This window comes from Martes martes (genome assembly GCF_963455335.1).
Source record: "Martes martes genome assembly, chromosome: 18".
Lineage (NCBI taxonomy): Eukaryota > Metazoa > Chordata > Mammalia > Carnivora > Mustelidae > Martes > Martes martes.
In genome coordinates, this window is record NC_137906.1 from 25,241,575 (window position 1) to 25,256,735 (window position 15,161).

General features: G+C 37.0%; 1 protein-coding gene across 1 annotated transcript in view; it reads right to left on the reverse strand.

The window, feature by feature from the left end:
• Positions 1-15,161, reverse strand: part of LOC308359786 (phospholipid-transporting ATPase ABCA3-like) — a gene marked incomplete at both ends in the record, with an annotated part of 123,988 nt that overhangs the window by 65,255 nt on the left and 43,572 nt on the right. Inside the window, 2 exon segments of the mRNA XM_080831102.1 lie at positions 9,151-9,280; positions 13,794-13,931. Of these exon segments, the coding sequence (XP_080687228.1) occupies positions 9,151-9,280; positions 13,794-13,931 (268 nt within the window).

Genomic DNA, 15,161 nt, shown 5'->3' on the forward strand with positions numbered 1-15,161 from the left:
CATTACATTTAGGGTAATTGAATGTCTTCCTTTACTCTTGTTGTTAGGTCTTCTAACCCATTTAACATTTGTCCCAGATTTTTCATTTTTAACAAAGTGTCATTATTAATGGTGCTAACATAAGATGGGACAGGGACTGGGTTGGAATACCTCTAACTTTGTATATCTGACTTCTGCCATTATTTTGTCTAGAGGTATATGAGAACCATGCACAATAAAAAGAGTTATCACACCTCAATGCATGGTGTCTGAAAGAGGAACAGTAACAATATTTTCTGACACAATGTCACTAACACATCCATTTCAAGAAAATTATAGAGGTACTCTCTGATACAATAAAGTGGGGTAAGATGACTGAGGCTATGAACAGTTAACACAGACAAAACACAGCAGTAGAGTCCACACAACATACACCAGAAACACATCCTGAAGCACCAAGCCCTAGACAATATATGACCTCTCAGAACCATTACTCTCAGGAGCAGAAAAATATAATAGACTTACCTAACATACAGAGGAAGACAGAGACCTAGACAAAATGCCAAGGTGAAGGAACTCATCCCAAAATAAAGAAAAAGAAAATGTCACAGCCAGGGATATAATCAAAATAGATAGGAGTAATACGCCTGATCAGGAGTATAAAAATAAGCATAAGGATACTAGCTGGGCTTAAGAAGACCTAGGAAGTCCATTATGGCAGAGATAAAAGACCTAAAACTAGTCAGCCCAAAATAAAAACTGCTATAACTGAAATTTAAAACCAATTGGATGTAATGACCACAAGAATGCAAGAAGCAGAAGAATGAATAAGTGATAAGAAGACAAAATTATGGGGGTGCCTGGGTGGCTGAGTGGGTTGGGGCCTCTGCCTTTGTCTCAGGTCATGATCCCAGGGTTCTGGGATTGAGCCCCACATCGGGCTCTCTGCTCAGTGGGGAGCCTGTTTCCCTTCCTCTCTCTCTGCCAGCCTCCCTGCCTACCTGTGATCTCTGTCTATCAAAAAAATAAATAAAAACTTAAAAAAAAAAAGAAGACAAAATTATGGAATATAATGATTCTGAAAAGAAGAGGGAAAGAAAAATACTGGGTCATGAATATATACTTAGGGAATTCAGCAATTCTGTAAAGTGTAATAACATTCATATCACAAGAGTCCCTGAAGAAGAAGAGAGGGGGAAAAAGAGGTGAGGTTTATTTAAGCACATTAAAACTGAAAACTTCCCTAATCTGGGGAAAGAAACAGATATCCAAATTCAGGAGGCACAGAGAACTCCAATCAAAATCAACAAAAATAAGCTGACATGAAGACACATTGTGGTAAAATTTGCAAAAAAACAAATAAGGGGGAAAAAGTCCTAAAAGTAGCAAGGGGAAAAAAAATATTTAACTTACAAGGGAGGACAAATAAAGTTAGAAGCTGATCTGTCCACAGAAACTTGGCAAGCCAGAAGAAAGTAGCATGATATATCCAACATGCTGAATGGGAAAAATATGGAGTTAAGAATATTTTATCCAGCAATGCTGTCATTCAAGATAAAAGGAGAGATAAAAAGGTTCCCAAACAATAACTAAAGGAGTAGATGATCATTAAGCCAGCTCTGCAAGAAATATTAAAGGGGACTTGTGAGTTGAAAAGAAGGACCAAAAGTGACAAAGACTAGAAAGGAACAGAAAAATCTCCAGAAATAATGGCATCACAGGTAATACAATGACACTAAATTCATATCTATCAATAATCACACTGAATGTAAATGGACTAAATGTCCCAATCAAAAGACATAGGGTATCAGAATGAATAAAATAACAAGACCCACCAATATGCTGTCTATAAGAGAATCATTTTAGACCTAAATACACATGCTGATTGAAAGTGAGGGGACAGAGGGACACCTGGATGGCTCAATCATTTAAGTGAATGCCTTTGGCTTGGGTCATGATCCCAGAGTCCTGGGACTGAGACCTGCATTCGGCTCCCTGATCAGTGGGGAGCCTGCTTCTCCCTCTTCCTCTGCCCCCCACCAACTCATGCTCTTCCCCTTTCTCTCAAAAATAAAATATTTTTAAAAACAAAGTGAGGGGATAAAGAACCATTTATTATGCTAATGGATATTGAAAGAAAGCTGGGGTAGCTATATTTATATCAGACACACTAGGTTTTAAACCAAAGACTGTAATAAGAGATGAAGAGGGGCACTGCATTTTAATAAAAGGGTCTAGGCAACAAGAAGATCTAACAACTATAAATATCTATGCCCCCAACTTTTGAGCACACATCATTTAATAACAAACATAAAGAAACTTACTGATAATAATACAGTAAAGGCAGGGGATTTTAGCACCCCACTCTCAGCAATGGTCAGATCATCTACACAGAAAATGAATAAGGAAACAATGGCTTTGAATGACATATTAGACCAGATGGACTTAACAGCTGTATTTAGAACATTTCACTTTAAAGCAGCAGAATGCACATTCTTTTTGAGTGCACATGAAGCATTCTCCAGAATAGATCACATACTGGGTCACAGATCAGCCCTCAACAGGCAAAAAAGATTGAGATCATACCATGTATACTTTCAGACCACAACTCTATGAAACCTGAAGTCAACCACAAGAAAAAAATTTAGAAAGACCACAAATATATAGAAGTTAAAGAGCATCCTACTAAAGAATGGGTTAGCCAGAAAATTAAAGGGGAAACAAAATAAAAGGAAACAAATGAAAAAGAAAACACGACACTCCAAACCTTTGGGATGCAGCAAAAGCAGTCTTAAGAGGGAAGCATATTGCAATACAGACCTATATTTCAAGTAGCAAAAATCTCAAATACAGAACTAACTTTACATCCAAAGGGATTAGAAAAATAAAGCCTAAATCCAGCAGAAGAAGGGAAATAATAAAGATTAGAGCAGAAATAAATTACACAGAAACAAAAATAAGGGGCACCTGGAGAGGCTCAGTCTGCCTTTGGCTCAGGTCATGATCCCAGGGTCCTGGAACTGAGCCCCGCATTGGGCTCACTGCTCAGCGGAGAGCCTGCTTCTCCCTCCCCCTTTGCTGCTACCCTGCTTGTACTTGCTCTCTCTCTCTCTCCATCAAATAAATAAATGAAATCTTTAAAACAAAACCAAAAACAAACAAACAAAAAAAGCCCAGTAGAACAGATCAATGAAACTAGGAGCTGGTTCTTTGGAAGAATTAGTAACACTGACAAACCCCTAGTCAGACTTATCAAAAAGAAAAGAGAAAGGGCCCAAATTAATAAAATCACAAATGATAGATCACAAGCAACACCACAGAAATACAATGATAAGAGAATATGATAAAAAATTAAATGCCAACAAACTATACAACCAGGAAGAAATAGATACAATCGTAGAAACATATAAACTATGAACACTGAAACAGGAAGAAATAGAAAAATTGAACAGACCCATAACCAGCAAAGAAACTGAATCAATAATCAAAAATCTCCCAACAGGGGAGCCTGTCTGGCTCAGTTAGTAGAGCATGCAGCTTTTGCTTTCAGGGTGGTAAGTTTAAGGCCCACATTGGGTTACAAATAAACTTAAAAAAAAAAAAAAATCTCCCAGCAAACAAAAGTCCAGGGCTAGATGGCTTCCTGGGAAATTCTACCAAACATTTAAAGAAGAATTAACAGCTAATCTACTCAAACTGTTCCAAAAAACAGGAATGGAAGGAAAACTTCCAAACTCTTTTTATGAGGTCAGCATTACCTTGATTCCAAAACTAGACAAAGACCCCAGTAAAGAGGAGAATTACAGGCCAATGTCCCAGATGCAAAAATTCTCAACAAGATACTAGCAAATCAAATCCAACAGTTCATTAAAAGAATCATTCACCATGATCAAGAGGGATTTATTCTTGAGCCTCAAGCATGGTTCAGTATTTGCAAATCAATCAAGTGATATTACACATTAATAAAAGAAAGGATAAGAACCATATGATCCTCTTAATAGATGCAGAAAAAGCATTTGACAAAGTACAGCACCCGTTCTTGATAAAAACTTTAAATAAAGTAGAAATAGAGGGAACATACCTCAACATCATAAAGGGAATAGATGAAAGACCCACAACAAATATTATCCTCGATGGGGAAAAACAGAGCTTTTCCTCTGTGGTCAGGAACAAGATAAGGATGTCCACCCTCACCACTGTTATTTAACAAAGTACTGGAAGTACTAGCCTCAGCAATCAGACAACAGAAAAAAATAAAAGGAATCCAAATTGGTAAAGAAGAAGTCAAACTTTCTCAATTTGTAGATGCCATGATACTCTATGTAGAAAAACAAAAATATTACACCAAAAAGTTGCTAGAACTGATACAGGAATTCAGGAAAGTTGTAAAATACAAAATCAACATACAGAAATCTGTTGCATTTCTATACCTGAATAATGAAGCAGAAGAAAGAGAAATCAAGGAATCCATCCCATTTACAACTGCAACAGAAACAATAAGATACCTAGGAATAAACCTAACCAAATAGGGAAAAGATCTGTACTCTGAAAACTAGAGAACACTTATGAAAGAAATTGAAGAGGACACAAAGAAATGGAATAGCATTCCATGTTAATGGATTGAAAGACTACCAATTGTTGAAATGTCTATACTACCCAAAGCAATCTACATATTTAATGCAGTCCCTATCAAAATACAATAAGCATTTCTCACAGAGCTAGAATAAACAATCCTAAAATTTGTATGGAATCACAAAAGACCAGAATAGCCAAAGCAATCTTGAAAAAGAAAAGCAAACGGGAGGCACCAGATTCTGGACTTCAAGCTGTATTAGAATGCTGTAGTCATCAAGACAGTATGATACTGGCACAAAAACAGACACATAGATCAGTGGAACAGAACAGAGAACCCAGAAATGAACTCACAACTGTATGGTCAACTAATCATTGGCAATGCAGGAAAGGATAACCAATGCAAAGAAAGACAGTCTAACAAATGGGGTTGGGAAAACTGGACAGCAACATGCAGAAGAATGAAACTGGACCATTTTCTTACTCCATACACAAAAATAAACTCAAAATGGGTGAAAGACCTAAATGTGAGACCGGAAACATTAAAATCCTAGAGGAGAACAAAGGCAGCAACCTCTATGACATCAGCCATAGCAACTTACTAGAGACATCTCCAGAGACAAGGGAAACAAAAGCAAAAATGAACTACTGGGACTTCATTAGGATAAAAAGCTTCTGCATAGTGAAGGAAATAATCAACAAAACTAAAAGGCAACCTTTGGAAAGGGAAAAGATACTTGCAATGACATATCTGATAAAAGGTTACTATCCAAAATCTATATGGAACGTACCAAATTCAACACCCAATAAACAAATAAGCCAGTTAGGAAATGGGAAGAAGACATGAATAGACACTTTTCCAAAGAGGACACCCAGATGGCTAACAGACATATGAAAAGATGTTCAACATCACCTGAGCATCAGGGAAATGCAAATCAAAACCACGATGAGATACCACCTCACATGCCTAAATGGCTAAAATAAACAACACAAGAAACAACTGATTTTGGTGAGGATGTGGACAAAGGGGAACCCATTTACACTGTTGGTGGGAATGCAAACGGATGCAGCCACTCTGGAAAACAGTATGGTGGTGCCTCAAAGAAGTTAAAAATAGAAATACCTTACAACCCAGCAATTGCTTACTAGGTATTTATCCAAAGGACATAAAAATACTTATTTAAAGGAGTACATGTACCCTGATGTTTATAGCAGCATTATCAACAACAGCCAAACTATGGAAAGAGCCCAAATGGCAATCAACTGAAGAATGGGTAAAGATGATGTGGCATATATATATATATATATATATATATATATATATATACATATATACAATAGAATATTACTCAGTCACCAAAAAGAATGCCATTTATAATGACCAGGATGGAGCTAGTGTGTTTCTTGCTAAGTAAAATAAGTCAGAGAAAGACAAATATATGACTTCACTTATGTGGAATTTAAGAAATAAAACTGATGAAAATAGGGGAAGGGAAACAAAAGAGAGGGAAGCCTACCCTAAGAGACTCTTTAACTACACAGAATGAACTGAGGGCTGCTGGAGGGGAGGTAGGCTGAGAATGCGCTAAATGGGTGATGGGTATTAGGAGGTCATTTTCTGTGATGAGCACTGGGTGTTATATGTAAATAAGGAATCACTGAATTCTACTCTTGAATCTAGTATTACACTATAGGTCAAATGGAATTTAAATAAAATTTGAAAAATTAAATAAATAAATAAATAAATGAACCTTAAATCCTTTTTAAAAAACCCAAACACCTGGCTTACTAGTATACAGTGATGAGATGAATGAAATTATTGCCTCATCTGAAATATATTAGTTGCTATGAATTACAAGTGGATCACTTGAGCAAAGTGAGACTTTTCTGGGATAGTAGTGAGTTTCTCCAGCTTAACAGGCAATTGGATTACAAAGATATATGCACATGTCAAAATTCAGCAAAAAAAAAAAAAAAACACTTAAAATTTAAGTGTTTCATCATAATAAAGTTTTACACCAAAAGAAAATTATAGTTAATGATATTATCAAGTTATTTAGTAAGAAGCATACTAACATCTAGAATTAATTTTGAGATGCCTAAAATTGGGATCAATAGACATGTACAAGTGTGGCAAAATACTAAAATAGTAGAATCTAGGTGGTAGGGAAGGGTGCAAAATCTTTCATCTCGGATGAATGTTTGAAATTTTTTTATTTAAATTCAATTAGCCAAGGTACAGTACATCATTGGTTTTTTTTTTCCAGAGAGTTTGTGACTTATTTAATAATACACATTTTGAAAAGTAGAGAACTAATAGCACTAATGTTCTCCCTGATCCTTCACTCAATACAATGATTTTTTTTATTTCTTTTCAGCGTAACAGTATTCATTGTTTTTGCACCACACCCAGTGCTCCATGCAATACGTGCCCTCCTTAATACCCACCACCTGGCTCCACCAACTTTCCACCCCCCGCCCCTTCAAAACCCTCAGGTTGTTTTTCAGAGTCCATACTCTCTCATGGTTCACCTCCCCTTCCAATTTCCCTCAACTCCCTTCTCCTCTCCATCTTCCCATGTCCTCCATGTTATTTGTTATGCTCCACAAATAAGTGAAACCATATGATAATTGACTCTCTCTGCTTGACTTATTTCACTCAGCATAATCTCTTCCAGTCCCGTCCATGTTGATACAAAAATTGGGTATTCATCCTTTCTGATGGAGGCATAATACTCCATAGTGTATATGGACCACATCTTCCTTATCCATTCATCCATTGAAGGGCATCTTGGTTCTTTCTACAGTTTGGCAACTGTGGCCATTGCTGCTATAAACATTAGGGTATGTATGGGCCTTCTTTTCATTACATCTGTATCTTTGGGGTAAATACCCAGTAGTGCAATTGCAGGGTCATAGGGAAGCTCTATTTTTAATTTCTTGAGGAATCTCCACACTGTTCTCCAAAGTGGCTGCACCAACTTGCATTCCCACCAATAGTGTAAGAGGGTTCCCCTTTCTCCATGTCCTCTCTAACACACATTGTTTCCTGTCTTGCTAATTTTGGCCATTCTAACTGGTGTAAGGTGGTATCTCAATGTGGTTTTAATTTGAATCTCCCTGGTGGCTAGTGATGATGAACATTTTTTCATGTGTCTGATAGCCATTTGTATGTCTTTATTGGAGAAGTGTCTGTTCATATCTTCTGCCCATTTTTTGATATGATTATCTGTTTTGTGTGTGTTGAGTTTGAGAAGTTCTTTATAGATCCTGGATATCAACCTTTTGTCTGTACTGTCATTTGCAATTAAGATAATGTTCAATGATTCATCAGTTCAGTATAACACCCAGTGCTCATCACATCATGTACCCTCCTTAATGCCATCACCCAGTTACCCTATCCCCTCACCTATGTGCCTTTCTGCAACCCTTAGTTTCTCAGAATCAAGAGTCTCATATGGTTGGTCTCCCTCTCTGATTCCATTCAGTTTTCCCCCCATCCCTATTGTCCTCTGCACTATTCTTCATGTTCCACATATGAGTGAAACCATATGATAATTGTCTTTCTCTGACTGACTTATTTCACTCAGCATAATATCCTCTAGTTCCATCCATGTCGATGTAAATGGTAGATATTCATCCTTTCTGATGGCTGAATAATATTCCATTGTACATATATGTACCACTTCTTCTTTATCCATTCATCCATTGAAAGACATCTTGGCTCCTTCCACAGTTTGGCTATTGTGGACATTGCTACTAGGGTTGTAGGGTGGCTCTATTTTTAACTTTTTGAGGAAAATCCATACTGTTTTCCAGAATAGCTGCACCAGTTTGGATTCCCACCAACAGCATAAGAGTGTTCCCCTTTCTCCATATCCTTGCCAATATTTGTTGTTTCCTGTTTTGTTTGCTATTCTAACTGGTATAAGGTGGTATCTCATTGTGGGTTTGGTTTGTATTTCCCTGATGACTGTGGAGCATTCTTTCATGTGTCTCTTGGCCACTTGTATGTCTTCTCTGGAGAAGTATCTGTTCATGTCTTCTGCCCATTTTTGACTGGATTATTTGTTTTTTGGGTGTTGAGTTTGAGAAGTTCTTTATAGATCTTGGATACCAGCCCTTTATCTGTAATGTCATTTGCAAATATCTTATCTCATCCTGTAGGTTGCCTTTTAGTTTTGTTGATTGAAAATTTTTTAATATATATAATAATCCATTCATAAGAATATATATCATATATTTTATAATGAAAACTATGTAAAGTGAATTAGAATGGTTTTCCTACAAAGGGGACAGGGGAATAAAAGGGAAAGTAAGATAAAAGAAAAGGAAAGAATAAATGAATAAGAACTGAAAATTAAAGGGTGTTTGCATTCACCAAAGGGAACAATATATTATGAAGAAAAGGCATGTGAGATGCAAAAACAAATACTGATTTTTAAAATTTGTAACAAATATTCTGCACTTTAAGAAGAGTGTGAATTAGTCAATTGTGTATAGAACTTAAATAACAATGATGTCAATGTCAAGAGGGTACATAGAAGCTTCAGAGTTTGATGTATGGTATCTGTGATCAGGGTGACCCTAAAAACTTACCTGTAAGAATCGATAAGGTGGTAGTCTTTCCTGCTCCATTAGGTCCCAGAAGAACAGTGATTTGACCCTCATATACATTGAAAGATAAGTTTTTTACTGCTACGATGGTATCCTTCTCCACTGTGAATTCCTGTGAAAATTTTTAAAAAGTACTAGTTTTATGTTTTTTATTACTGCTTATAAAGGGCAGGCATGTCTATCAACTATCCAGAAAAGAACAAATGACAGAACATTAATCTCAAAAGGAGAAAAAGCCAAAGCATATAAAAGATAAAACTGTGAAAAATAAACAATATTTAAAGGCAATATATGCAGAGACCTTAAAAGTAGGTCTACAAAACTCCTCATCTCATCCAGTCCCACTTCAGTCCAGCTACTGTCTTGAGGCTGATAACACCACAGTCTGCTTGTCTATGTCTTCCTGCTAAGTTCCAGAACTTCATGGTGGACACACATTATACTTTCCTTGAGGTACTCCAAACACTACTCATTAGCATACCTGAAAATGTATTCCTCATGCCACATCCCTTACCACAACCCACGTAGATGCAAAGACAGAAACCTGAGACTGACTCACCTTACACACTTCCTTCTGCCTTGTCTACTAAAACAAATCACTACTAATCAATCCCTTCAGTCAACAAATATTTATTGTGGGCCTATACTTTGTGGCAAACATTGTGTAAGGTACTACGAATACATTAATGAACAAGACCAAAATAGCTCCTGCTCTCATGACAGAAAAATTCCAGTAGGAGAAACATAGAAATCAGAAACCTGTAAATGATTACCTATCGTAGTAACACTGGTAGATGGTGCTACTTTGTATAAGATAGTCAAGTAAAGCTCCTTGAAGTCATAAAGCTTTTCTGATTAGGTTCAGAGGTATAATTTAGGGATTCATCTGTTGCATATAACACCTAGTGCTCATTACATCCAGTGCCCTATCCAGTTATTCCATTCCCCCACCCATGTCCCCTCCAGCAGCCCTCAGTTTGTTTCCTAGAGTTCAGCATCTCTTCTGGTTTGCCCCTCTCTCAATTTTCATCCTATTTTATTTTTCCTTCCTTTCCTCTATGTTTATCTGTTTTGTTTCCTAAATTCCACATAGGAATGACATCATATGGTATCTGTCTTTCTCAGACTTACTTCACTTAGTGTAATACCCTCTAGTTTCATCCATGACATTGCAAATGGCAAGATGTCATTCCTTTACATGGCTGAGTAAAATTCCAGTGTGTATGTGTGAGTGTGTGTGTCTGTATGTATATACACACACACACCATATGTATTTTGCCTTTTAGTTAATTGTTTCCTTGGCTGTGAAAAAGCTTTTTACCCTGATGAAGTCCTAATAGTTCATTTTTTAAAGTCTCTATTTTTAATTTTTTTCTTTATTTATTTTTCCAGTGTTCCAAGATTCAATGTTTATGTACCACACCCAGTGCTCCATGCAATATGGGCCCTGCTTAATACCCACCACCAGGCCCTCCCGACCCTCACCCCCCCTCCCCTCCAAAACCCTCAGATTGTTTCTCAGAGTCCACAGTCTCTCATGCTTCATCGCCCCCTCCAATTTTCCCCAACTCACTTGTCCTCTCCGTCACCCAGTGTCCTCTGTGTTATTCCTTATGCTCCACAAGTAAGTGAAACCATATGATAATTGACTCTCTCTACTTGACTTATTTCACTCAGCATAATCTCCTCCAGTCCTATCCATGTTGACACAAAAGTTGGGTATTCATCCTTTCTGATGGAGGCATAAAACTCTATCATATATATGGACCATATCTTCTTTAGCCATTCGTCTGCTGAAGGGCATCTTGGCTCTTTCCACAGTCTGGCAACTGTGGCCATTGCTGCTATGAACATTGGGGTACAGATGGCCCTTCTGTTCACTACATCTGTATCTTTGGGGTAAAATTTTAAAAAATTTTTATTATGTTCAGTTCATTTTGCTTTTGTTTCCCTTGCCTTTGGAGATGTGTCCAGCAGGCAGGAAGGAGCGGGAGGGGGAAGGAAAAGGAAGGGGAATGGGAGTGTATGATACTGGGCATGGGTAGTATTCTGAGTGCTTTTATGCATTCCCCAGACTAATCACCTCTGAGAGCAGACAGAGTCTGTGGGCGGCCACCACCGCCTGGGTCCAGCAGAGACTCCAAGCCAATGCAGGCCAAGAGGAGGAGTGGAAAAGTGTTCTGCTGGTAAAGGGGGAAGGTCCAATGAAAGGTCATTAGGGTGAGGGAGAAGAGGTTGCTTCCTGTGTTCTCTTCTAGAATTTTGATGGATTCCTGTCTCATATTTAGGTCTTTCATCCATTTTGAGTTTATTTTTTTTGTATGGTACAGGAAGTGCTCCAGTTTCATTCTTCTGCATGTGTCCCATTTTCCCAACACCATTTGTTGAAAAGACTGCCTTCTTTCCATTGGGTATCATTTCCTGCTTTGTCGAAGATTAGTTGGCCATAGAGCTGAGGGTCCATTTCTGGGCTCTCTACTCTGTTCCATTGATCTATGTGTCTGTTTTTGTGCCATTACATACTCTCTTGATGATTACAGCTTTGCAATACAGCTTGAAGTCCAGAATTTCATACCTTCAGCTTTGCTTTTCTTTTTCAGGATTGCTTTGGCTATTTGGGGTCTTTTCCAGCTCCATACAAATTTTAGGATTGTTTGTTCTAGTGCTGTGAAAAAAACGCTGATGGTATTTTGATAGAGATTGCACTGAATTTGTAGATTGCTTTGGGTAGCACAGATATTTTAACATGTGTTCTTCCAATCTATGAGCATGGAATGCTTTTCCATTTTTTGTGTCTTCCTCAATTTCTTTCATAAGTGTTCTCCATGAGTGCCTGGTGGCTCAGTTGTTAAGCGTCTGCCTTTGGTTCAGGTCATGATCCCAAGGTCCTGGATCGAGCCCCACATTAGGCTCCCTGCTCAGCAGGGAGTCTGCTTGTCCCTCTCCTTCTGCCTGCCACTCGCCTTGCTTATGTTCTCTCTCTCTCACTCTCTCTGTCAAATAAGTAAATAAAATCTTTAAAAAAAAAAAAGCGTTCTCCAGTTTTCAGAGTACAGATCTTTTACCTGTTTGGTTAGGTTTATTCCTAGGTATCTTACTGGTTTTGGTGCAAATGTAAATGGCATCAATTCCTTGATTTCTCCTTCTTCTGCCTCATTGTTACTGAATAGAAATGTAACTAACTGCTGTGCATTGATTTATATCCTGTGGCTCTGCTGAATTCCTGTATCAGTTCTAGCAATTTTGGGGTGGAATCTTTTCCGTTTTCTACACAGAGTATCATGTTGTCTACAAAGAGTGAGTCTGACTTCTTCCTTGTCAATTTGGATGCCTTTCATTTCTTTTTGTTGTCTGATTGCTGAGGCTAGGACTTCCTGTACTGTGTTGAACAACAGTGGTGAGAGTGGACATCCCTGTCATGTTTCTGACCTTAGAGGGAAAGCTCTGTTTTTCTCCATTGAGGATGATATTCACTGTGGGGTTTTCATATATGGCTTTTATGGTATTGAGGTATGTACCATCTATCCCTACACTGCAGAAGTTTTTATCAAGAAAGGATGCTGTATTTTGCCAAATGCTTTTTCTGCATCTATTGATAGGACCATATGGTTCTTACCCTTTTATTAAAGTGGTGTATCATATTGATTGATTTGTGGATGTTGAACCAGGCTTGCAGCCCAGGAATAAATCCCCCTTTGTCATGGTGAATAATCCTTTGAATGTTGCCCATTGGATCCTATTAGCTAGTACCTTGTTGAGAAATTTTGCATCCAGAATATTGGTCCATAATTCTACTTTTTGGTAGGGTCTATGTCCGGTTTGGGGATCAAGGTAATTCTGGCCTTATAAAAAGTGTTTGGAAATATTCCTTCCATTTCTATTTTTTTGAAAAGCTTCAGAAGAACATGTATTAATTCTTTAAATGTCTTGTAGAATTTCACAGAGAGGCTATCTGGCCCTGGACTTTTGTTTGGAGATTTTTGATTATTGATTCCATTTCTTTGTTGGTTATGGGTCTGTTCAGGTTGTCTATTTCCTCCTGTTCAGTCTGGTAGTTTATATGTTTCTAGGAATGCCTCCATTTCTTCCAGATTCCTCCATTTCATTTTTTGCATGTAATTGCTCATATGAACATAACAAAAAGCTGTACTAAGAGCAAAGTTTATAGCAACAAAGGCCTCCATAGGTGCACTTAATTGATCCAAATAAACTAATATATCCAGGAACACCTCCTCACCAAAAGTTTGGACAAAAGAGAATTCAGCCAAATAGTCTAATGCATAATTGGTAGAACAAGTAAAACCATACTGTAAACATAAATTAATATTTACACATCAAGTCATCATAGTCCCAGCTAGACATTAGCTCTTATAGTGGGAATACTGTAAAAGACACCATTATCATAATACAAAGCTGGATTCCATTCTGAAGAAATGAGAAATATATGGATTTCTACTTTATTTGCACATCTTTCATTTTTATTTTGTCAAATAATTAATGTGCTGAATACAACTTTTATTAACATCTTATGGTGGGGGGGTAGGGCCATGGCCAGTGAAAATATTTACTATACACCATCAACTAACTTTCCGTGCACTGGGGAAAAGAGACTTAGAAAACAGTACCTTGTATAGATGTTGGATCCTAATACCAGCCACCAAATCAACAGGCTCTTCTTCAAAATAATCACTTCTAATTGTGTCAATAATTTGTTTATCTTCTTTATACTTAATGCTTAAAGCTTTACCAAACCAGTAGGATTTCTAAGAAAAGACCAAAACCATAGTCATCAGGATGTCAGTGAAAAATGAAATGCTCTTAACACGTTGGCTCATTTCATGTTGGTTTTAAAATGGGTTGACCCACATACATTGAAACAAAATTGAAAGCAAACTACCTAGAATGTGAACTTCTACACAGTAAGCACAAAACCTGTTATTTAAAAGCTCACTGTCCAAGAAGAAAAACAAAATAAAATCTACTTAAAAATGGTTCAGTGAAAAGCATTCTATCACTCTAAGTCAAGTGTCTTTATCTGGACATGCAGTACACAGATAGATACCTGGAGATTCCTAATACATTTTCATGAGTCCGTGAATTCAAAATTCTTTTTCATAAAAATACTTTTAAAAATACATTATTCATCTTTCTATTGCATTGATATCTTCATTGGTAGTATAAAAAAAATGTTGCGTAAAATGCCTGGTGCTTTAATGCTAATCAAATCAGTAGCATAAAACTGTACTAAGCAATCACCATCTTCTTCAACACTAGACACAGTAATAAATCAATCAATTTATTTCACTTGTCTTTTATGAAAAAGTAAAAATTAGTTATTAAGTATCATTCCTTGAATATGATATTTTAAATATTCTGTGTGATGAAATGGGAAATATGAATAAAGCATTTCTATAGCAAATGAAAATATAATGGAAGCTCTGAGAAAAATTACTTGTGTCATTTGAGTTGTGAACTTGCCAGTTTTTTCATGGAAACCAGTTTTTTTCTGAAAGAATGACAGATACAAAAATTATGGTTCTTTAGACTTAGATATCTAGCAGACACTTTCTTGAAAATTAATGAAGACCCTAAAAAGGAAGGAAGCCATTGAAGGTGTTGAAAGGATTTAAGTTCCCTGGTTAGCTTTCTGTAAAAGACCAACTGTAAAGGCCCTTGTTGGCAATCCTGTCAGGACCTCTCTCTTAAGAGCTTTTACTGTATCTTCACTTAAACTTCAATTGCTTTACCCATGAAAAAAAGAAAATTAATGGAGAAATATTATTACTTAAAAGAAAAGAACTGACAATACTTGCTGCTAATGATAAAACTGTAACTTTCAAGTGAAAACTAGAATTTTGAAAAACTGATATCTACTCTTGTGTGACAAATTTACAATTCTTAAAAACTATCGTAACAACACCATGTTGACATTAATAGATGATGCTTTGATAATGTATGATGAAATGTGTCATCACTTGGAAGGTTTGTACTGA